Below are 24,971 nucleotides of genomic sequence, written 5' to 3'. Positions count from 1 at the left end.
TACTAATGACGTGTCTGATTACAGAGTCGACCTGGGACTGCTGTATTGGACTATGGGGCAGTCTACCCAAGGCAGCCAAAGTCTCTCCACGTGTTTGCTGCAGAAGCTGTGAGTCACCCCCGGACGAACACTGTTGAGTGTGTTAGCCTGCCTGTGACGTGGCAGTACCAGGAATCGTCTTATCTGGGGGCTGGTTGGTGGAAGAGACTAGCGACTGTGGTGCGGAGAGAGGAGATTGATCTGCGGAATCACACGAGGATCCTGCCTAGGGCTCGCAACCCTAGTGTCGGTCGTGGAGTGGCCTACACAGCGGAGCTGATTGGAACCTGCCAGCTACAGGCTGGATTTATGGTTGAAGGCCTCCACGACGGTGCACCCAGTGGGACTGTGATTTGGCTGGCCTGTGGCCAGGGTAGATTCGCCGAGAGAGAATCACAGGATTCATCGTGGGTCACGACGAAGAGAACCAGGGCTACTCATCTTGAGCACCGTGGAGCATCCCGTGTCTTCAGAGGAAGACTAATTTGTATATAATAAGTGTAGTTATAGCAACCCTGTGTGTGACTGTGATATATTTATGGTGGTGGTAGCAATATATATACAAAAGCAGTGCATTTGTATCCCTTCCCCTTTAATCTAACTTGCGTTATGGAACGCACCCCTTGAAAGCCACTACTAGCTTGGGGCCGGATACCCAAACTCTAATAACATCAGAGAAGAACCCGGTTGCGACCCAATAGGGCCGTAACATAATTGGCATCCCCAGCGGGATCTGACCCTTTGTCAAGTATGTTTGACAGGGGTGGTGATGTAGCGCAATCCCTTGTAAATAATTCCCCATGTTTGTGACTATTAGGACGTTATACGTCCTGTGCGGTGCTCAGAGTGATTCAGTGCAATATTGTAGAGTGCGGTGCTCGTTGTGATTAAGTGCAATATTGCGTAGTACGGTGCCTGGTGTAATTACGTGCAATATTGGCAAGTGCGGTGTTAGGTGCGATAAAGTGCAATATTGACGTAGTACAGTGCTCGGTGCGTTAAGTGCTAAAGTGAAGCGGTGTGTTAAGTGCTAGTGCTCCATCTCAGTGACAATGGTGGAAAAAGTGACCATCGACGATCTGGACGATGTTCAGGCCTTTCTGAACAGGGAGGACTGTCTTGCCAGATTAAAATATCTGGGAAAACAGGAACTTGTACTAGTGAGTGCCTACCTGGAGATCAAGATACGTGCCAGTGATTCCCGTGTGGAGATCTTGTCCAAGGTTCACCGGCATTTGAAGGCCGAGGAGAAAGAGGAAAGCGAGGCACAAAATACAAAAGAAAGTGAGGAAGTAGCTTCCACTGAAAAGGAAGATAAGGGCAGTGACATTGAAAGCGATGCAGGTGAGCTGAACATAAGCTTTCTAACTGTCAAAATGCGTGCCTTGGAAATAAATCGCGAGATGGAATGGAAGAAATTAGAAATGGAAAGAGAGACAAGAAAAAGAAATGGAGATGAGGCGTTTAGAATTAGAAGAAAAGGAAAAAGAAAGACAAGAAAGGAAAGAAGAGCGAGAAAGAGAAGAGAAACGAAAAAGAGAAGAGCGAGAAAGAGAAGAGAAACGAGAAAGAGAAGAGCAAGAGAGAGAAGAAAAAGAAAAAGAGTCAACATGAGCTAGAAGTATTGCGATTAGGTGGTCGGAGGCAAACAATGGAAACGAGTAGTTTCGATCCGGTAAGGAACATCAAAATGGTCCGAAGTTCAACGAGAATTAAGTTCCGAAGTTCTTCGCGGCCTTCGAGAAAGTGGCAGCCTCTTTGGAGTGGCCAAAGGAGAATTGGGCCATCATGATACAGTCCGTCTTGACTGGGAAGGCCCAAATCGCCTACTCCACGTTGTCCCTTGATGACTCCGGCGATTACGACAAGGTGAAGAAGGTAGTGCTCATGGCGTACCAATTGGTACATGAGGCTTAAAGGCAGAAGTTCAGGAACCTGAAAAAGACCTCGGACTACACATTCACCGAATTCGCGACCATCAAGGAGCGACTTTTCCAAGAATGGTGTGCCTCTCGGAAGGTGGAGACCAAGGAAGACCTCGAGCAGCTCATACTGTTAGAGGACTTCAAAGACTGTCTGTCTGGAGATCTAAAGACGTACCTAGAAGAGCAGCAGGTGGAGACCTTGAGTGCGGCAGCCACCATGGCTGAGGAATACATCTTGACACATAGGTCTTCCACTAGGTATGTCCCGAAGAATTACCCCCATCTGTTTGGTAAGCCTCGTCAGGAAGAGGAGAGACCCGTCCCACAAAGCGCTGTGAAGACGCCCCAAAGTAGCCCTCGAAGGACCAGTCCTAGCAGTCGGAAACACCGCAGTCCGAGGAGGAATATGGTGTGTTGGACTTGTGGGCAGAAAGGGCATGTAGCTGCTATGTGCCGAGGCAGAAGAGGTAGCGGCCCACGTAGGGAGGTGATGTTGATGAGCTGTGACACCACCAGTAGGAAGCCAGTCTATGACTAGTCAGGAAGAACCAGGATTGTTTGCCCTTCACACTTCAAGCGGGTATGTTTCGAGTGATCATACTGGCAGATCAGTTGTAGTGCTCAGAGATAGTGGAGCAGCCCAGTCCCTGATCGTGAGAAACTCGTTACCCGAGGGAGTGAGTGTGGACGGGAGACAAAAGGTTGTCCTAGTTGGGTTTCCTAGGACGCAGTTCGTCGCCCACTTAGTGCCGGTACATCTAGACTCGCCTTACTTCAGCGGCACATGTGCGTTGGCAGTAGTTGATACCCTCCCTATAGTTGGGATTGACGTGATACTAGCCAACGACTTGGTGACAGGTTGGGACTACAAACATCTCAAGGTTGTGGACGAGCCAGCCGGAGCAGGCATAAGGTCTGAAGTAACAACAGGAGACAGTGGTAATATCCAGGTACAGGCAGACGGACAACTACTTAACATGTTTAATTCTCCCTCTCACCAACAGGTTGACAGCATTCTAGCAGAGTCTCCTGATTCTTCTCCCGACGAGGAACATGAGGTTACGATGGCAGAAGCGACTGAGCGAGAAGAGAGGCCTCGTGTACAAGCACCCCCGGATACCCAAGAGTCTGGAGTGAAGGCGGACGAGTACTTGCGGTATGGCAAAGTACAATGTATACTGAACCGGCCAGTGATTCCCCAGACGTCGGAGGTATGTGAGGTATGTGCGAAAGTTCTAGTGCCCTCTTCGGTCCAAACCAGGCTAATGGATATAGCCGGCTATGGACATTACAGGCTCATGAAACTTATCCCTAAGTTAACCAAATGTTTCTTAGCGGTATTTTTTGTTCTCATGTGTGTTCTCAGTAAGGACCAGTGGACGACCCGACAGATGATGGCTCCCATGAACAGCGCGAAGAGATCCCAGGGATTAGAGACGGGCACTGTGAGTGTTGCAGTCGAAGGAGGGACCTGGAAGGTGATGGTAGATACAGGAGGTATGAAAAATGACATTATGAGTGACTGTTTCCGGCTGGTTGACACCCCCCGCGTGATTGCTGAGCCTAGATGCAGCGTTATACGGAACGTTGGTCGACCTGACGGTGGCAGAGCGAATGCCATCTTTGATGTACGAACAGCCCTATTGGGACTAGGTGTGGGCCTAGTAGGCGCGTATGCTGTAAGTACTGACTTGACAACTATCGCTGTCACTCTAAATTATCAGACCCTTGTATTCCAGGTTCCCATCTCCCTGAAGGACTACCGGACCGGTACCAGAAATGCCGTCTGTGACCAGCCATCAACGGTGCCACGACACAGGGAGGTGTCGATTCACCCCGGATCGCGTCGGTACCGATCCTTACTCGAGGCACGTGAGATTATGCCCCTGCTCGACATCTCAGTGAAGGTGTGGAAAATCACATCAGGCAGGTTATTGCCTTCCATCTGCAAGTTTCCTTTGTGCCAGAGTTTCTCATTAGGACAGTTCTGTGGACAAGACATTCTCGCCACTCCAGTTAATAGTGTACGTGAGTCCGTTTGGAGTTGTACCCACGTACTAATTTGTTTTTTTTGTTTTTTTATAGAAACCCAAACCAAATTCTTTTTGGTGGGGAGGTGTTATGGACCCGAGTCCAGCGTCCGAGCATGGAGCAGTGACGACAACGCCATCTGTGAGTCAGCACCCGAAACCCCCTCCAAATGGACGAAGCCATCTAGTGAGGACAGGATATACCGGCCACAGGGGCTGGTTTCCCGTCTTAATCAGCTAGTAACGTAGTTGCTGCTGACCTCTGGTGAGGTGGCGCTTAGACAACAACGCCATCTATGGAGTGGATAGGTGGATATTTGTGTCTAAGCCTGTAAGTGAGGTGCCCTAGAGTGTCCCTAGTACTAATGACGTGTCTGATTACAGAGTCGACCTGGGACTGCTGTATTGGACGATGGGGCAGTCTACCCAAGGCAGCCAAAGTCTCTCCACGTGTTTGCTGCAGAAGCTGTGAGTCACCCCCGGACGAACACTGTTGAGTGTGTTAGCCTGCCTGTGACGTGGCAGTGCCAGGAATCGTCTTATCTGGGGCTGGTTGGTGGAAGAGATTAGCCACTGCGGTGCGGAGAGAGGAGAGTGATCTGCGGAATCACACGAGGCTCCTGCCTAGAGCTCGCAACCCTAGTATCGGTCGTGGAGTGGCCTACACAGCAGAGCTGATTGGAACCTGCCAGCTACAGGCTGGATTTGTGGTTGAAGGCCTCCAAGACAGTGCACCCAGTGGGACTGTGATTTGGCTGGCCTGTGGCCAGGGTAGATTCGCCGAGAGAGAATCAGAGGATTCATCGTGGGCCACGACGAAGAGAACCAGGGCTACTCATCTTGAGCACCGTGGAGCATCCCATGTCTTCAGAGGAAGACTAATTTGTATATAATAAGTGTAGTTATAGCAACCCTGTGTGTGACTGTGATATATTTATGGTGGTGGTAGCAATATATATACAAAAGCAGTGCATTTGTATCCCTTCCCCTTTAATCTAACTTGCGTTATGGAACGTACCCCTTGAAAGCCACTACTAGCTTGGGGCCGGATACCCAAACTCTAATAACATCAGAGAAGAACCCGGTTGCGACCCAATAGGGTCGTAACAACCATGCTGGGTTGTTCCTCAGCTCTAGTGCCTTTCGTTCGACTCCCACCCTCAGCTTGTATGTTGACACTGGTTTCCTATCTCTCTAGGACCGCCGTGATCGCTACTGTCTTCGCTATCTAGTGCAGTCCTTGCAACATTCTTCCTCTCACCTCTGTCGTGCTTTGACTTTTACCCCTCCTGTAGTTCCTGTTTCTCTTCGCCACCTCCCTCTTTCTGTCCGGCTATCTCACTTACGTGTCTCTTTCCATTCCTCTTTCTCATATTTCTCCTTGTATTGTTCCTTCCTTTCTCCCGTAGAGGGTCCCCCTTCCGAAGTTTTGTACATCCTTGAACGACATTACTAAAACTTTTACTCTTCCTACGGTTCTGAAACGCCTTTTTCTTGAACACTTTTCTTCACACTCCCGCTCCGTTTCCATCTTCACCAATGGGTCTAAGTCCGCGGATGGTGTGGGCTACTCCATTCCTTTTCCTGATCGAAATTATATGTGTCGCCTCCCTTCGGAGACTAGCATCTTCACAGCGGAGCTTTATGTTTGGTCGGGGTCATGGTCTTGGTCTTGCTCCATGCTCTCTGTCTCCTGCTTTCTCGTTGTCAATCCTCCTTTGTGATTGTCGTTGACTCTTGTAGTGCCCTCATGGCTCTCGGGTCCTTTAATGCTGTCCATCCCGTTGTCGTCGAGATTCAACATTGGCTGTTTCTTATCTCTAGTAAATTTAAATCCGTGGAGTTTTGCTGGGTTCCCAGTCATGTTTGTGTTTCTTTAAATGAGTGTGTGGATGCTGCCGTTAGAGGCTATCCGCTCTTGTCCCGTTTCCCATAAAGGTATTCCTTTTTCCGACTTTTATCTGGTTATTCATTCCTCCATCCTTTCCCGTTGGCAGGGTTGGTCTTCTGATGTTAGTAGCAAACTGTGTACTCTTAAGCGTTGTGTGGCCCCGTGGCCTTCCTCTTGCCACCATAACCGGCGGTGGGAAACGGCTCTAGCGCGATTGCATCTTGGCCATATTCGCTTAACTCATGGTCACTTAATGGAACGCCGCCCAGCTCCTTATTGTCCAAATTGCATTGTCCCTCTTACCTTGTTGAATGTCCTGACTTCCAGGACTAGCGTGTCTTGCTTTCCGACCGCCCCTCGCGGTCAATTGTCCCTTGATAGAATTCTTGGTGAATCGGATACTTTTGATATCATTCGCCTTATGTGTTTCTGTTCTCGTATTGGTATCCTTAGTGATATTTAGCGCCCTCTGATTATTCCGCACATTTGATGGTGCTACATAGCCTTCCCGGTTTGGTGCCTTCTTTTTTATAATTACTTACTTAAGAGTTTGTCTTTGTCCACCCTCTCTGTTCCCCTGAGAATTTTGTTGGTGATTATCATCACTCTCCATACTCTTCTGCTTTCCAGGGATGTGAGGTTTAGCTTCCGTAGCCTTTCCTCGTAGCTCATACCTCTCAGTTTTGGGACTTGCCTGGTGGCATAACTCTGAATCATTTGTCAAATTTGCCTTCCAATAATAGAAGAGAAACAATATCTTTATACTTATCATTGTTCTTCCTAGCTAAACTGAGATAGTATCGGTTATTTTCTTCTGTTACTGTATACATGAAAATAGCTGGTTTATTGAGCGTTTAAATTTTTCAGAGATCATCAAACGATAAGGGGAATATGAATTCATCAGCCCATACTACGAATCTCCTACACCATTGAATGCTTTTGAATTACATATAAATATTTTTCATGGTCCGACCCAGTTTTAAGCTCTTGTACATGACTATACATTGTTACAATCTTGTTCACTTTCTGGTTTGTAAACAAAATATTTATCGCATAAGTTAGCCGGGTAAGGTACATGAGTTCCAAGGTGCATGAGGGGTGGCGAATGTGAGAGAAGTTGATAACAAACCCAGACATAACGTGTAATCCTACACTAGAGGTTTGAACATTTGTAATGCATTCACACATTTTTACATTCGTTTCATTGACCCATGAATTGACAGAAACCCCTCCTTCCTCTTGAGTGACAGTTTGTTGTCCCCCACTAATTGAGAAAACATTATCTAAAATTTCGACTTCCCCATCAGCAGCATATAGGTTTTGTAAAATTAGGGATATGTCTGCATAAATACGGAAAGGAGGGAAAATCCGCCTATATTTCTTGGGATCTATTATCAATATATTCTACAAAGAAGCTGCTGTATGTGCTAGTATACAATATATTATTTGCTTCTTAGTGAGTTGGAATAGAGAATGAATGATAGTTAGTTCCCTTCCCCTGAAGGGAAGAACTATCCCCTGATAGTTCCCTTCCCCTTGCTCGAATTTACTTGATGAAATATTGTATTGTATTAATATTAATAATAATAATTATAATACATGCGTTCATTTATGACGCAACGATGCTTGGGAGGGGGGGGGGGGTATCTGTACTACCTTTGGGCTGGTTGGGAGTTCTCTGTTAACGGACCCTGATAATATGGACAGCTGCTTTAATCAGGAACTGAGAATATGAGAACATTATATAAAATGTATGTATGTATGTATGTATGTATGTATGTATGTATGTATGTATGTATGTATGTATGTATGTATGTATGTATGTATGTATGTATGTATGTATGTGTGTATGTATGTATGTATGTGTGTATGTATATAAGTATGTATGTGATTAGGTATAGGTAAGCAAACTATTTTACTAAATATCTGATTGAATGAGTATACACACATATATAAACTTATCCCCGCTTATTGGAGCGGGGAAAAGAGCGGGGAGGGAAAGGGGATAAGAGCAGGGAGGGAGAGGGAATAAGAGTGAGGGTAAGAGCAAGGTTAAGAGCAGGGAGAGAGTGGGTTAAGAACGGGGATACAAATGGAGGTAGGAGCGGGGATAAGAGCGTGGATAAGAGCTGGGATGAGAGCGGGGAAAGGAGCGTGGATAAGAGCTGGGATAAGAGCGGGGATGAGAGTGGGGATGAGAGCCGGGATGAGAGCGGGGATGAGAGCGGGGAAAAAAGCGGGGATGAGAGTGAGGATGAGAGCTGGGATGAGAGCGGGGAAAAAAGCGGGGATGAGAGTGGGGATGAGAGCGGGGATGAGAGCGGGGATGAGAGCGGGGAAAAAAGCGGGGATGAGAGTGGGGATGAGAGCGGGGATGAGTGCGGGGATGAGAGCAGGGATGAGAGCCGAGATGAGAGCGGGGATGAGAGCGGGGATGAGAGCGGGGATGAGAGCAGGGATGAGAGCGGGGATGAGAGCCAGGATGAGAGCGGGGAGGAGAGCGGGGAAAAGAGCGGGGATGAGAGCGGGGATGAGAGCCGGGATGAGAGCGGGGATGAGTGTGGGGATGAGAGCGGGGATGAGTGTGGGGATGAGAGCGGGGATGAGTGTGGGAATGAGAGCGGGGATGAGAGCGGGGATGAGAGCGTGGATGAGAGCGGGGATGAGTGTGGGGATGAGAGCGGGGATGAGAGCGGGGATGAGAGCGGGGATGAGAGCGGGGATGAGAGCAGGGATGAGAGCGGGGATGAGAGCCGGGATGAGAGCGGGGATGAGTGTGGGGATGAGAGCGGAGATGAGTGTGGGTGTGAGAGCGGGGTTGAGTGTGGGGATGAGAGCGGGGATGAGAGCGGGGATGAGTGTGGGGATGAGAGCGTGGATGAGAGCGGGGATGAGTGTGGGGATGAGAGCGGGGATGAGAGTGGGGATGAGAGCGGGGATGAGAGCGGGGATGAGAGCAGGGATGAGAGCAGGGATGAGTGTGGGGATGAGAGCGGGGATGAGAGCAGGGATGAGTGCGGGGATGAGTGTGCGGATGAGAGCGGGGATGAGAGCGGGGATGAGTGTGGGGATGAGAGCAGGGATGAGAGCGGAGATGAGAGCGGGGATGAGAGCGGGGATGAGAGCGGGGATGAAAGCGGGGATGAGTGTGGGGATGAGAGCGGGGATGAGTGTGAGGATGAGTGTGGGGATGAGAGCGGGGATGAGTGTGGGGATGAGTGTGGGGATGAGAGCGGGGATGAGAGCGGGGATGAGAGCGGGGATGAGTGTGGGGATGAGTGTGGGGATGAGAGTGGGGATGAGAGCGAGGATGAGAGCGGGGATGAGAGCGGGGATGAGAGCGGGGATGAGTGTGGGGATGAGAGCGGGGATGAGAGCGGGGATGAGTGTGGGGATGAGAGCGGGGATGAGTGTGGGGATGAGAGAGGGGATGAGAGCGGGGATGAGAGCGGGGATGAGTGTGGGGATGAGAGCGGGGATGAGAGCGGGGATGAGAGCGGGGATGAGAGCGGGGATGAGTGTGGGGATGAGAGCGGGGATGAGTGTGGGGATGAGAGCGGGGATGAGAGCGGGGATGAGTGTGGTGATGAGAGCCGGGATGAGTGTGGGGATGAGAGCGGGGATGAGAGCGGGGATGAGAGCGGGGATGAGAGCGGGGATGAGAGCGGGGATGAGTGTGGGGATGAGAGCGGGGATGAGTGTGGGGATGAGAGCGGGGATGAGAGCGGTGATGAGAGCGGGGATGAGAGCGGGGATGAGAGCGGGGATGAGTGTGGGGATGAGAGCGGGGATGAGTGTGGGGATGAGAGCGGGGATGAGAGCGGGGATGAGAGCGGGAATGAGAGCGGGGATGAGAGCGGGGATGAGAGCGGGGATGAGTGTGGGGATGAGAGCGGGGATGAGTGTGGGGATGAGAGCGGGGATGAGAGCGGGGATGAGAGCGGGGATGAGAGCGGGATGAGAGCGGGGATGAGAGCGGGGATGAGAGCGGGGATGAGAGCGGGGATGAGTGTGGGGATGAGAGCGGGGATGAGAGCGGGGATGAGAGCGGGGATGAGAGCGGGGATGAGTGTGGGGATGAGAGCGGGGATGAGTGTGGGGATGAGAGCGGGGATGAGAGCGGGGAAAAGAGCGGGGATGAGAGCGGGGAAAAGAGTGGGGATGAGAGTGAGGATAAGAGCGGGGATGAGAGCAGGGATGAGAGCGGGGATGAGAGCGGGAATGAGAGCGGGGATGAGAGCAGGGATGAGAGCGGGGATGAGAGCCGGGATGAGAGCGGGGAGGAGAGCGGGGAAAAGAGCGGGGATGAGTGTGGGGATGAGTGCGGGGATGAGTGTGGGGATGAAAGCGGGGATGAGTGCGGGGATGAGAGCGGGGATGAGAGCGGGGATGAGTGTGGGGATGAGTGCGGGGATGAGTGTGGGGATGAGAGCGGGGATGAGAGCGGGGATGAGTGTGGGGATGAGAGCGGGGATGAGAGCGGGGATGAGTGTGGGGATGAGAGCGGGGATGAGTGTGGGGATGAGAGCGGGAATGAGTGTGGGGATGAGAGCGGGGATGAGAGTGGGGATGAGAGCGGGGATGAGTGTGGGGATGAGAGCGGGGATGAGAGCGGGGATGAGTGTGGGGATGAGTGTGGGGATGAGTGTGGGGATAAGAGCGGGGATGAGAGCGGGGATGAGTGCGGGGATGAGAGCGGGGATGAGTGCGGGGATGAGTGTGGGGATGAGAGCGGGGATGAGTGTGGGGATAAGAGCGGGGATGAGAGCGGGGATGAGTGCGGGGATGAGAGCGGGGATGAGTGCGGGGATGAGTGTGGGGATGAGAGCGGGGATGAGAGCGGGGATGAGAGCGGGGATGAGAGCGGGGATGAGTGTGGGGATGAGAGCGGGGATGAGTGTGGGGATGAGAGCGGGGATGAGAGCGGGATGAGTGTGGTGATGAGAGCCGGGATGAGTGTGGGGATGAGAGCGGGGATGAGTGTGGGGATGAGAGCGGGGATGAGAGCAGGGATGAGTGTGGTGATGAGAGCCGGGATGAGTGTGGGGATGAGAGCGGGGATGAGAGCGGGGATGAGAGCGGGGATGAGAGCGGGGATGAGTGTGGGGATGAGAGCGGGGATGAGTGTGGGGATGAGAGCGGGGATGAGAGCGGGGATGAGAGCGGGGATGAGAGCGGGGATGAGAGCGGGGATGAGTGTGGGGATGAGAGCGGGGATGAGTGTGGGGATGAGAGCGGGGATGAGAGCGGGGATGAGAGCGGGAATGAGAGCGGGGATGAGAGCGGGGATGAGAGCGGGGATGAGTGTGGGGATGAGAGCGGGGATGAGTGTGGGGATGAGAGCGGGGATGAGAGCGGGGATGAGAGCGGGGATGAGAGCGGGGATGAGAGCGGGGATGAGAGCGGGGATGAGAGCGGGGATGAGAGCGGGGATGAGTGTGGGGATGAGAGCGGGGATGAGAGCGGGGATGAGAGCGGGGATGAGAGCGGGGATGAGTGTGGGGATGAGAGCGGGGATGAGTGTGGGGATGAGAGCGGGGATGAGAGCGGGGAAAAGAGCGGGGATGAGAGCGGGGAAAAGAGTGGGGATGAGAGTGAGGATAAGAGCGGGGATGAGAGCAGGGATGAGAGCGGGGATGAGAGCGGGAATGAGAGCGGGGATGAGAGCAGGGATGAGAGCGGGGATGAGAGCCGGGATGAGAGCGGGGAGGAGAGCGGGAAAAGAGCGGGGATGAGAGCGGGGATGAGAGCCGGGATGAGAGCGGGGATGAGTGTGGGGATGAAAGCGGGGATGAGTGCGGGGATGAGAGCGGGGATGAGAGCGGGGATGAGTGTGGGGATGAGTGCGGGGATGAGTGTGGGGATGAGAGCGGGGATGAGAGCGGGGATGAGTGTGGGGATGAGAGCGGGGATGAGAGCGGGGATGAGTGTGGGGATGAGAGCGGGGATGAGTGTGGGGATGAGAGCGGGGATGAGTGTGGGGATGAGAGCGGGGATGAGTGTGGGGATGAGAGCGGGGATGAGTGTGGGGATGAGAGCGGGGATGAGAGCGGGGATGAGTGTGGGGATGAGTGTGGGGATGAGTGTGGGGATAAGAGCGGGGATGAGAGCGGGGATGAGTGCGGGGATGAGAGCGGGGATGAGTGCGGGGATGAGAGCGGGGATGAGTGTGGGGATGAGAGCGGGGATGAGTGTGGGGATGAGAGCGGGGATGAGTGTGGGGATGAGAGCGGGGATGAGAGCGGGGATGAGAGCGGGGATGAGAGCGGGGATGAGAGCGGGGATGAGTGCGGGGATGAGAGCGGGGATGAGAGCGGGGATGAGTGTGGGGATGAGAGCGGGGATGAGAGCGGGGATGAGTGTGGGGATGAGAGTGGGGATGAGTGCGGGGATGAGAGCGGGGATGAGTGCGGGGATGAGTGTGGGGATGAGAGCGGGGATGAGTGTGGGGATGAGAGCGGGGATGAGTGTGGGGATGAGAGCGGGGATGAGTGTGGGAATGAGAGCGGGGATGAGAGCGGGGATGAGTGCGGGGATGAGAGCGGGGATGAGAGCGGGATGAGTGCGGGGATGAGAGCGGGGATGAGTGTGGGGATGAGAGCGGGGATGAGTGTGGGGATGAGAGCGGGGATGAGTGTGGGGATGAGAGCGGGGATGAGAGCGGGGATGAGTGCGGGGATGAGAGCGGGGATGAGAGCTGGGATGAGAGCGGGGATGAGAGCGGGGATGAGAGCGGGGATGAGTGTGGGGATGAGAGCGGGGATGAGAGCGGGGATGAGAGCGGGGATGAGAGCGGGGATGAGTGTGGGGATGAGAGCGGGGATGAGAGCGGGGATGAGAGCGGGGATGAGAGCGGGGATGAGTGTGGGGATGAGAGCGGGGATGAGTGTGGGGATGAGAGCGGGGATGAGTGTGGGGATGAGAGCGGGGATGAGAGCGGGGATGAGAGCGGGGATGAGAGCGGGGATGAGAGCGGGAGTAGTGGAAATGGCTCCGTAGACCTTTACTTTTTATTTTTTCCACTGCCGGTCTATGGAGCAAGGCTGTTTTAAAATTGTTTCCACTGCCAGTCTATACTGAGCAGGGGTGTTTCTCTATTTTTTCCACAGTCGGTCTATGGAGCAGGGCTGTTATAAAAAAAAAATTCCCTGCCGGGCATTGGCCCATGGGGTGTTTTTATACTTTCATATCAGCTATTAATCTCTCTTTCAATCATATAATTTTTTCCAAAATGGGAAAGAAAAGGTACTCTCCTACTCCCAGCCATTTCGCTCACGGGGATTAAAGTGCCAGCTACCATCGCACTTCAGTGCCGTCACCTCAGTGACCCTGCACAGACATCATCGCTAATGGTCAGTGACGTCAGTAAGTCTTCATCTTACCTGAATAAGCCAGTTTTCTGTTATTGTATATTTAAACCCATTTTCTTAATGTGTCCCATTTTCTAGATAAGATCGCATATTGAACATAAGAAATTAAATTGAAGAAGGCCTTTTGCCGGATCTCCTATTTCTTCCAATCTATGTTAACTAAAACATCAACTGCCACTATTAGATGAATTGCAGTAGGTCTATTCCCTATTTATATCCCCTCTCATCTTCATGTATACACATCAATAATGTCGCTCCATTAATATTCAGAAGGTCCTATTTGTCCCCTTACTTATCTGGAAGCTTTATATTTATAGTGTTTTGGCCAAGGATCATTTATTGAGCATAGAAATGGATGAAATCCACAATCCATTTTGTATGAAACAAGGGGGAGTAACAGAGCATGTACTAACATGTATCTCAGCGTTCACCCCCCTTACTGAACCAATATTTACCCAAGTCTTTTCCCTAAATCTAAACTCATCCAATTTATACCAATTGTTTCGTATTCTGTTTCATATTTATACTTTTAATAGTATATAATATCTCCCCTTTGTTATGTCCAATCATCCACTTGCACATCTCTATCATGTCACCCCTCTAATTCTTCGCCTTTCTAGAGAATGTAATTTAAGCTTTGTCAGTATTCTTCAGGGATCGTTTATCAACCATAGAAAAATATAATGAAAATCCACATCTCCCATTCATACAAATCAGACCCAGACATAGGATTACTACTGAATTCCTGTTGAAGTCTCCAAGTTCATGCAAATATGTTAATATATAATTTCTCGAAACAGGCTACACCAACACTCGGGCATTTTTATTTAATTCCTCCCTCACTGCTAGTCCTGTGTACGTCTCACATTCGCTCAGAAACATGCCCCCCCCCCACACCCTACTGTAACACATAACCAATCAAAATACTCATTCGGTGTACATTTATATGAACTAGATTGAGTAGAAGCTACTTTGTATGTTTAAAATAGGCCTTCTGCAGTTACCTTCATTCTGATGTTCTCATGACGTCATCATCCCCAATGCAGATTGATCCACCAATAGGGTACGTTGCTTTTAGCCAATGTCGTACAAGCGGTTCCAGGGAGGGACCCAGCCTCTCATTAGCACATTCTCTTAATCTCTAAATAGCTCAAGTGTTCTCGGGAAGTGTCATCACAGGCTAGGTGATAATGTCTTGTATCCACACATATCTTAGCCCATTGTATCATTGCTAGTATTTTTTATTGATATTCAATTCATCGACTAAACCATCTTCACCTATAATAAACAAATGCATTCTGCAGTAATAAAACCACATGCATGGCATCACGAAAGATGTCCCAGTAAAGGGATTAAATATGGCCTCACATTAACACATGTGTGACAAGGCCCACAGCAACCTGACTTTTCAACTATGAGTGACGTCACAAGATGCACAATGAGGCCTTGGCATCCTACTTGTTATTTAGTGTATTTAATGTTATTATTAAAAAATATAGCTATACTATCCATCCCCACCTAACCTAACTTCATCACAGGTTTAAGAATATACATTTTAATCATCCACAACTAATCATTCATCATGCAGTGATAAATTAAAAAAAAAATAACTACCCAAATGTCGTACCGCAATTCATCTGAATCGTACGTCTGGCAGCATAGCAGGTCAGCTGTCCTAATACCTGTGCTCATAGGTTATTCAGCTGTCCACACATCCAACAAATACCTGCCCAAATGTCTCACTGCAATTCATCCATTTTGCAACTCAGCTGGTTCCTAGCCAGGATATTCATAGGTTAATCACTCCTAGACCTCGAAAATTCAAGCCTTGCTACACAATTCAGCTAACTTGTTTCTAAACCAACAGTTATAAATACATGCATACATACATACATACATGCATACATACATACATACATATGTATGTATGTATGTAAGGGGACACAGGTGGAAACTGAGTGCCCAAATGAGCCACAGAGATATTAGAAAGAACTTTTTTAGTGTCAGAGTGGTTGACAAATGGAATGCATTAGGGGGTGATGTGGTGGAGGCTGACTCCATACACAGTTTCAAGTGTAGATATGACAGAGCCCGATAGGCTCAGGAATCTGTACACCTGTTGATTGACGGTTGAGAGGCGGGACCAAGAGCCAGAGCTCAACCCCCGCAAACACAACTAGGTGAGTACATACTTCACAACCCATACATGCATAGAAAATAGCCTGTTTTGCCATCATTGGTCCATTTATCAGATGAAATTTATGCCATATGACTCCCTAAAATGTATTAAGAATAAGATTTCAGTAATCCCACAGCTCATTCACCCCAAGTAATCTTAATTATTTGTACAGTTAATTCATATTAATGCATACCAATCAGCAAGGTATTCATATTATTCCAGCAAGTTCAAAATATTATTAAAAACCCACCTACATACTATTCAAATTAATAAACCTGGGTATATATGTCTCATTGAAATAGATACATTAAAAATTATTCATAAAATGCTAAGGTTGTGTTAAGGCACGCAAAAATATATTAATTTAACATTATACACACAAAATGCAACACTTGTGCTTGCACTAAAAATACACAAAATCTACGACACACTGAATAAAATATATACATATTTACACTCAAAATAGCATTTAAGCACAAAGCATTTTCACACAATATTTCATTTATACAGAAAATACAACATTTACAAACCAGATATGACATTTCAATGTACAAAATACTTATTCTCACCCAAATTATATCGTTTACACACAAATTATGTCGTTCATACACAAAGTATGCCATTTATTGACAAAATAGATCATTTACATACAAAATATGTCAGTTGCAAACAAAAATATACCATCTACACAAATATTGGATATACACTCAAAGTATAACATTTACTCAAAGTATGGTATTTGCATAAGTATATCAAATTTCATATATGCTCATATAATCAAAAAGCGCTTTCACTAAATTACAAAATTCCATAAACATAATTTTCACAAAATACCCACATATTGTCTCATAAACCAAATACACTTTCACTTGAAGATCTATTTTTCAGATAACTTATACATTACTTACACAAATACACAATTCGCATAAAAATACAGTGACCCCAGTTCCACTTAAGCATATTAAAAACACAACCTTCATTAATACATTATTCGCACAAAACAATTGTAAAACATGGACACTTATTACACAAATTATGTAATTAATACACATCTCTGCACAATTAATACAAGCAAACTTCCTATATAATTACACAATTTGTACAATGGCAATCAATACACAGAGGTGTAAATACACAATTCGTCCATATGCAATCACACAACATGCGCAATTAATACACAACTTGCACAATTATTACACATCTTTCATAATTATTATACCACCTGCATAAATACACATCCAGCACAAATACATACAGTACATAACTAGCCTAAATATGTAAATACACAACCAGCACAAATACACAATTCACACAAATACAGTTACGACATATACACAATTAATAAAAAACTTTAACAAAATAAATGATCAATACACAACTAGCCCAAATATGAATACAACTACTCAATTCCTCAAAAACACGTACATAACATGTACAATTAATACAAAATTTGCACAAACAATACACAATTTGTGGCAATATAATCAATACATAATTGCAATCATCATACAACTTATGCAAAATACAAAACCTGCACAAATTAATACACAATTTGCACAAGTATAATAATTGTGCTAAATATACAAATTCAATCACAGCCCACCTGGTCAAACAGTACATAATTAGCATAATATTTCCCATGTATGTTTAGGACGTCATTTATAATATGCTTACTTTACCCAACTCCCAAAAGTCAGTATTTCACATAAATGAATGGTACGTCCAACATCCTATGAGCTCAATATAAAAAATACACCTACATTTTCCATAAATGTTTCATCATTATTAGTGCTAAACTATCCATCTATCATATATCCATCTATCATATATCTATTGTTTTAATACCTTATTAATACCCCCCTTGTTACATCCTCTTCAGTCATGTCTCCCATAATTATTTAAGCAAATCCTCCAACAGACTTATTGGTTCTAGCCTTGGTTATGTTATGTTAGGACAGGTTGGATTAAGTGAAGTTAATAATTTCCAAGATAATTAAAACAAATTTACTGTATCCTATCAAAATTCATCCTATTAAAAACTAAATTCATCTAAATCCATCAACAATTATACTTATACTAGACAAATTTAACCAAAATCTACCTAGCAAAAGCTATACTAACTAAATATAAGCATCCCACATATGCCTATGTCACCTCCGTCCCTTCATAATATGAGCTAGCTACAGCTCGAGCCCATATAGGCAATTTACACTATTTTATGAACATGCTAGTTCATTATCCCTAAGATATTATATATCCTACCCTACACAACCTCACCTAACCTGACCTAGCACATCCAAAGCTATACTTTATTAAAGTTGAACAAATTTAAGCTATCCCACCTAAATTTTTCATAATTTAAGACAATTTCCACCAAATTTGCACAAATATACCTAAATTTACCTAATTTAAGACAATTCCCGTCAAATTTACCCTAATATAAGCCCAACTAAAAGCCCAATTTATCTAGGTTTGACCTATGCCATCTGAATTTAATGTATATTTCCAAATATCCTACATCCAGTCTTGACATGACATACCTCATTCCCAAGACCACAACGCCCATATCCTCACATACATCCCTATGTAGCCTCTGTCCATACATTACAAATGCTAGCTATGACTCTAACCCTAATAGGGAATTATCTAAACAAGCTAGATCATTACCGCTAAGATATTATATATCCTACCCTTCACAAACACACCTAACGCGACCTAACATATCCAAAGCTGGATTTGATAAAGGTTGGCAAAATTTATGCTGACCCACCTAAATTCAACCTAATTTAAGACAATTTACACCAAATATACCCAAAAGGTTTAGTAACATAGCACAGTCAAAGCCCATTTTACCCAAGTTTTTCACCTATTCCATCCTACCCTACACAACCTTACCTAACCTTACCTAGCATATCCAAAGATAGATTTGATTAAAGTTGGCAAAATTTATGCTGCCCCACCTAAATTCAACCTAACTTAAGCCAATTTAAAAGCAAATATAACCCGAAGTATTGTAACATAGCATAGCTAACACCCCTTTTACACAAGTTTTTCACCTATTTCATCCTACCTTACCTAACCTGACCTAACATATCCAAAGATAGATTTTATTAAAGTTGGGGAAATTTAAGCTATTCTACCTAAATTCAATATATTTTAAGACAATTTACACCAAATACACCCAAAATATTTTGTACCATTGGACAGCCAAAACCCATTTTACCCAAGTTTTCGCCTATGCCATCTAAATTTAATGTATATTTCCAATAATCGATATCCAATTTTAGCTCAACATGCCCAGTTCCCAAGACCATTTCATAGAGCTAGTGCTCTGTCCATCTCGCTATTTCCAATATCCAGATGTGTTTATCTATCATCAATTCTACCAAGCTAGACCTAACCTAACCTAACCTATCCTAACACAACATTAGCTTAATTCATCCAAATTACTTCAATTTGTGTCAATTCCACTAAATTCATCCTAATTATATCAACTACTTCCAACTTCCATTCCACCCTGGATTTCAGCAAATTTTTTTAATATATTATTTTTAGAAGTGTGTTGGTTACTAGGTATTTTCCTCATATTACCACAACTCAACCACCTTGGACCTAACCTCTGATAAGACATATACTCAGAAAAGTATAAAAAAGTATACTAAAAAAAGTGACTCCTGCAAGACCTGCAGGAGTCTTGGTGTTTTATTGAGTATTGTATCTATATTCTTAGAAAAGTAAAGTTTTGGATATGAACTTAACCGCACTGTGCCTAACCTGCTTGGATCTTTGTCGAACATTGTAACCATATTCATAAAACATGACTTTTTTAATATGAACGTAACTGCCCCTCACCTATTAAACTTGGATTTACGTTCAATATTGTAGTTATATTGCTGAGTAAATGTTTAGTTTTTACACTAAATAAAGGGATGTGACTTACTAAACTATACAATTACCATAACCCAATTTTCCTTATCCTAACCCCTAACTAGGTGGGTTTAGACCCCCCTTACCTCGAAATTATACTATAGGGGGTAATTTAAATTATAGGCGGGAATTAGGGATATGTTAGGTTAATGCATGAAAATATATTCCTACCTACCTTGAGGCTACCTTGAGGTGCTTCCGGGCTTAGTGTCCCCGCGGCTCGGTCGTCGACCAGGCCTCCTGGTTGCTGGACTGATCAACCAGGCTGTTAGACGCGGCTGCTCGCAGCCTGACGTATGAGTCACAGCCTGGTTGATCAGGTATTCTTTGGAGGTGCTTATCCAGTTCTCTCTTGAACACTGTGAGGGGTTTGCCAGTTATGCCCCTTATGTGTAGTGGAAGCGTGTTGAACAGTCTCGGGCCTCTGATGTTGATAGAGTTCTCTCTCAGAGTACCTGTTGCCCCTCTACTTTTCAACGGGGTTATTCTGCACATCCTGCCATGTCTTCTGGTCTCATGTGGTGTTATTTCTGTGTGCAGGTTTGGGACCAGCCCCTCAATTATTTTCCACGTGTAAATTATTATGTATCTCTCCCGCCTGCGCTCAAGGGAGTACAGATTTAGGCTCTTTAGTCGGTCCCAGTAATTTAGATGTTTTACTGAGTGGATTCTAGCAGTAAAGGATCTCGGCACGCTCTCTAGGTCAGCAATTTCTCCAGCTTTGAAAGGGGCTGTCATTGTGCAGCAGTACTCCACTCTAGAGAGCACAAGCGTTTTGAAAAGTATCATCATCGGTATAGCATCTCTAGTGTGAAAAGTTCTTGTTATTCAACCTGTCATCTTTCTTGCAGTTGTGACGGCTACTTTATTGTGTTCTTTAAAGGTAAGGTCTTCCGACATGAGTACACCCAGATCCTTTACATTGCCTTTTCGTTCTATGTTATGATTTGCCTGAGTTTTGTACGTGGTTTCTGTTTTTATATTTTTAATTTTTCCGTAGCACATGAGCTGGAACTTATCCTCGTTAAACACCATAATATTTTCTGTAGCCCATAGAAAGACCTGATCTACATCTGATTGGAGGTTTGCCATGTCCTCTATGTTGCCAACTCTCATGAAAATTCTAGTGTCATCTGCAAAGGATGATACAGTGCTATAGGTTGTGTTCTGGTCTATGTCCGATATGAGGATGAGAAAAAGTACTGGAGCAAGCACAGTACCCTGGGGGACTGAGCTCTTCACGGTTGATGGGCTGGATTTTATTTTGTTGACTATTACACATTGGGTTCTGTTTGTCAGGAAATTGTAGATCCATCTGCCTATTTTCCCGGTAATTCCTTTTGAACGCATTTTATGTGCAATAACACCATGGTCACATTTATCAAAAGCTTTTGCGAAATCTGTGTAAATTACATCAGCGTTTTGTTTGTCTTCCATAGCATCTAATGCCATATCATAGTGGTCCAGCAACTGCGACAGGCAAGAGCGCCCTGTTCTGAAACCATGTTGTCCGGGGTTATGGAGATGCTGTGATTCCATGTATTTTGTGATCTTACTTCTTAGCACTCTCTCAAAAATTTTTATGATGTGCGATGTTAGTGCTATCGGTCTGTAATTTTATGCCTCTGCCTTATTTCCTCCTTTATGAAGTGGTGCTATCTCTGCTGTTTTTAGTATGTCAGGGATAACGCCTGTATCTAGGCTTTGTCTCCACAGAATGTGAAGGGCCTGCGATAGTGTTTTTTTCCAGTTCTTGATGAATATGGAGTTCCAAGAATCCGGGCCTGGTGCAGAGTGCATAGGCATACTGTTTATGGCTTCTTCAAAATCTAGTGGGGATAGGGCGACGTCTGATATATGATTTGATGTTGGTATCATATCCATGAAAAATTCATTTGGGTTATCAATCTTTAGTGCATTTAATGGCTCGCTGAAAAAAAAGAGTCGTACTGCTTCCTCATGAACTCGCTCATTTCTTTGTTGTCATCGGTGAAAGTTCCATCTCCCTTTCGCAGGGGCCCGATACTAGATGTGGTTTTTGATCTTGATTTTGCATAGGAGAAAAAATATTTCGGATTTCTCTCTATTTCACTGATGGCCTTTTGCTCTCTTTGCCTCTCCTGGGTTTTGTATGATTCTTGTAGCTTGAGTTCAATTGTTTCTATTTCTCTACCTAACCTTCTTCGCAGTTCTTGAGATAGGGTGCGACTCTCAAGTTGTTCCGCGATTCGTTTTCTTCGCCTATATAGGGAACGACGTTCCTGTTCCAATCTGCATCTTTCTCTCTCCTACTTTAAATATATAGTATAATTTCGAGGTAAGGGGGGGGGGCGTCTAAACCCCTCTAGTTATGGGTTAGGATAAGAAAAATTGGGTTATGGTAATTGTTTAGTTTAGTGAGTCATATCCCTTTCTGAAAAAATGTTGTAAAATGGAGTTCAGATCCAGGTATATAAGGTTAGGTTAAGGATGGTTAAGTTGGTTAAAATGGGTTTTAGCTGTGCTATGGTACGAAACATTTTGGGTGTATTTGGTGTAAATTGTCTTACAATAGGATGAATTTTGGTGGGATAGCTTAAATTTCACCAACTTTAATCAAATCTAGCTTTGGATATGCGAGGTTAGGTTAGGTAGGGTAGGATGGAATAGGTGAAAAACTTGGGTAAAATGGGCTTTAACTGTTATGTTACTAATTAATTGGGATATATTTGATTTAAGTTGTCTTAAATTAGGTAGAATTTAGGTGGGACAGCATAAATTTTGCTAACTTTAATCAAATCTAACTTTCGATATACTAGGTCACGTTAGGTAAGGTTGTGTAGGGTAGGTTGGAATTGATGAAGATGTAGGTAAAAATGGGCTTTGGCTGTGCTACGATACAAACCATCGGGTTATATTTGCAGGAAATTGCCTTAAGTTAGGTTGAATTTAGGTGGGGCAGCATAAATTTTGCCAACTTTAATCAAATCTAGCTTTGAATATGCTAGGTAAGGATGTGTAGGGTAGGATGGAATAAGTGAGAAACTTGGATAAAATGGGCTTTGACTGTGCTATGTTACTAAACCTTTTTGATATAATTATATTTGGTGTAAATTGTCATAAATTAGGTTGAATTTAGGTGGGTCAGCATAAATTATGCCAACTTTAATCAAATTTAGCTTTGGATATGCAAGGTCAGGAAAGGTAAGGTTGTGTAGGGTAGGTTGGAATAGGTGAAAGTGTGGGTAAAAAATGGGCTTTGGCTGTGCTATGATAGAAGGTATTAATAAGGTATTAAAACAATGGATATATGATAGATGGATAGTTTAGCACTAATAATGATGAAACATTTATATGGAAAATGTATGTGTGTGTTTTTTATATCAAGCTCATAGGATGTCGAACGTACCATTCGTTTATGTGAAATTCTGACTTTTGGGAGTTTGATAAACTAAGCATATTATAAATGAGGTCCTAAACATACATGGAACATAGCATGCAAATTGTGTATTGTTTGGCTAAGTTGGCTGTGATTGTATTGTACATATAGCACAATTATTATACTTGGGCAAGTTGTGTATTAATTTGTGCAGGTTATGTATTTTGCATAAGTTGCATGATGATTGCAATTATGTATTGATTATATTGCCACAAATTGTGTATTGTTTGTGCAAGTTTTGTATTTATTGTACATGTTTTGTATGAGTATTTGTGGAATTGAGTAGGTTGTTCATATTTGGGCTAGTTGTGTTGTAACACCGCTCTATTGTAACACCGCCACTCTAAAATGCACCACCAATAATGGAACACCACTATAATGGAACACTACTTATCCTGAGTAACACTTCCTCATCGGTTGCACTTGATAACACTGTTATGAGCTGACATATGATGGTTACACCGGAACCAAAGGTACACTGCCAATAAGGAAATGCTAACACAAGGATTAAATACGCTGCCACCATCTGCCTTTGACCATTGAAACTATATCAAGCAACGAGGCAAGAAACATTGCTTGACTTGGAGAGTACTTTCTATGACTGTCATTAATTATGAAAACGGTTGTCAGCCACTATATCCAAAAGGCTAAGAGGATTCAACAATTGACACAGACGGGAAATTTAACATGATTTATTAAAGACCAAAATTATGTCAATCACCACTTATAAATCCTACTCTAACACTGGCAAAAAGTTAAGAAATTTGGACATGGAACAAAAACTCAGAGATCACACACATTACCTTAAAACCTGTCTCTCCCTGGCCGAGATGTTCTTCACAGCCTCTCTGGACCCCGGTGCCCGGCACTCTGCGTTCCCTAAGTCCCTAGAGGACCTCTATATACAACCCCCACAGGGGGAGGGGGAGATCTGCTGTTGCTACCCACCAAGAGTGTACAAACACTCAAGAAATATTTCAAAAAGCTTGTTTGACATTCACCATACACTCTTCAAGAGAGGAGTTATTAATTACATGTGACTGACCTCTGACCTGGCCAAAAAGGGGGAGATCCAGGGATGTTTACACATAAGAATCTGGAGTCTAATTTCCTTGCATGAAATATTACATACTTGAAACTATGCTGACTAAGACTAACCCAGGAATTTTTAATCAATATACAAGATAAACCGGAGGTCATCTGGGCTAACCTCTTGGAGAAGGCTTCCCTGGGTGTGAACTCTAAGGGGGGGGGGAGGTCCTGGGTGTTACAGTGTATTGATCATAATTTTGTGCATGTTGTTTATTAATTGTGTATATGTCGTAACTGTATTTGTGTGAATTGTGTATTTGTGCTGGTTGTGTATCTACATATTTGGGCTAGTTATGTACTGTATGTATTTGTGCTGGATGTGTATTTATGCAGGTGGTATAATAATTATGAAAGATGTGTAATAATTGTGCAAGTTGTGTATTAATTGCGCATGTTGTGTAATTGCATATGGACGAATTGTGCATTTACACCTTTGTGTATTGATTGTCATTGTGCAAGTTGTGTAATTATATAGGAAGTTTGCTTGTATTAATTGTGCAGAGATGTGTATTAATTACATAATTTGTGTAATAGTGTATTTATGAATGTTGTGTTTTTAATATGCTGAAGTGTAACTGGGGCAACTGTATTTTTGTGCGAATTGTGTAATTGTGTAAGTTCTGTATAAGTTATCTGAAAAACAGATCTATATGTGCAAGTGTGAAAGTGTATTTGGTTAATGAGACAATATGTGGGTATTTTGTGAAAATTGTTTATGGAATTGTGTAATTTTAGTGAAAGCGCTTTTTGATTGTATGAGCATATATGAAATTTGATATAGTTATGCAAATACCAAACTTTGTGTAAATGTTATACTTTGAGTATATGTGCAATATTTGTGTAAATGGTCTATATTTGTGTGCAACTAGCATGTTTTGTATGTAAATGAGCTATTTTGTCTATAAATGGCATACTTTGTGTGTGAATGGCATATTTTGCGTGTAAACGATATAATTTGTGTGTGAATAATATATATATGTACATAAATGTCATATCTGGTCTGTAAATGTTGTATTTTCCATATAAATGGAATATTGTCTGGAAATGCTTTCTGCCTAAATGATATGTTGAGTGCAAATGTGTATGTGTTTTATTCAGTG

General features: G+C 44.9%; 1 protein-coding gene across 1 annotated transcript in view; it reads right to left on the bottom strand.

Moving 5' to 3' along the window:
* Positions 1-5,636: 5,636 nt before the first annotated feature.
* The window catches only part of LOC138352261 (trans-Golgi network integral membrane protein 2-like), a 94,000-nt gene continuing 74,665 nt past the window's right edge, over positions 5,637-24,971 (bottom strand). Inside the window, exons 4-5 of the mRNA XM_069304630.1 lie at positions 6,428-6,615; positions 5,637-5,814 (exon numbers count right to left, since the gene is read on the bottom strand). Coding sequence (XP_069160731.1) covers positions 5,637-5,814; positions 6,428-6,615 — 366 coding nt within the window. The remainder of the gene's footprint in view (positions 5,815-6,427; positions 6,616-24,971) is intronic.

Source organism: Procambarus clarkii, chromosome 5 (assembly GCF_040958095.1).
Source record: "Procambarus clarkii isolate CNS0578487 chromosome 5, FALCON_Pclarkii_2.0, whole genome shotgun sequence".
Lineage (NCBI taxonomy): Eukaryota > Metazoa > Arthropoda > Malacostraca > Decapoda > Cambaridae > Procambarus > Procambarus clarkii.
This window is presented reverse-complemented; position numbering and strand designations above follow the sequence as displayed.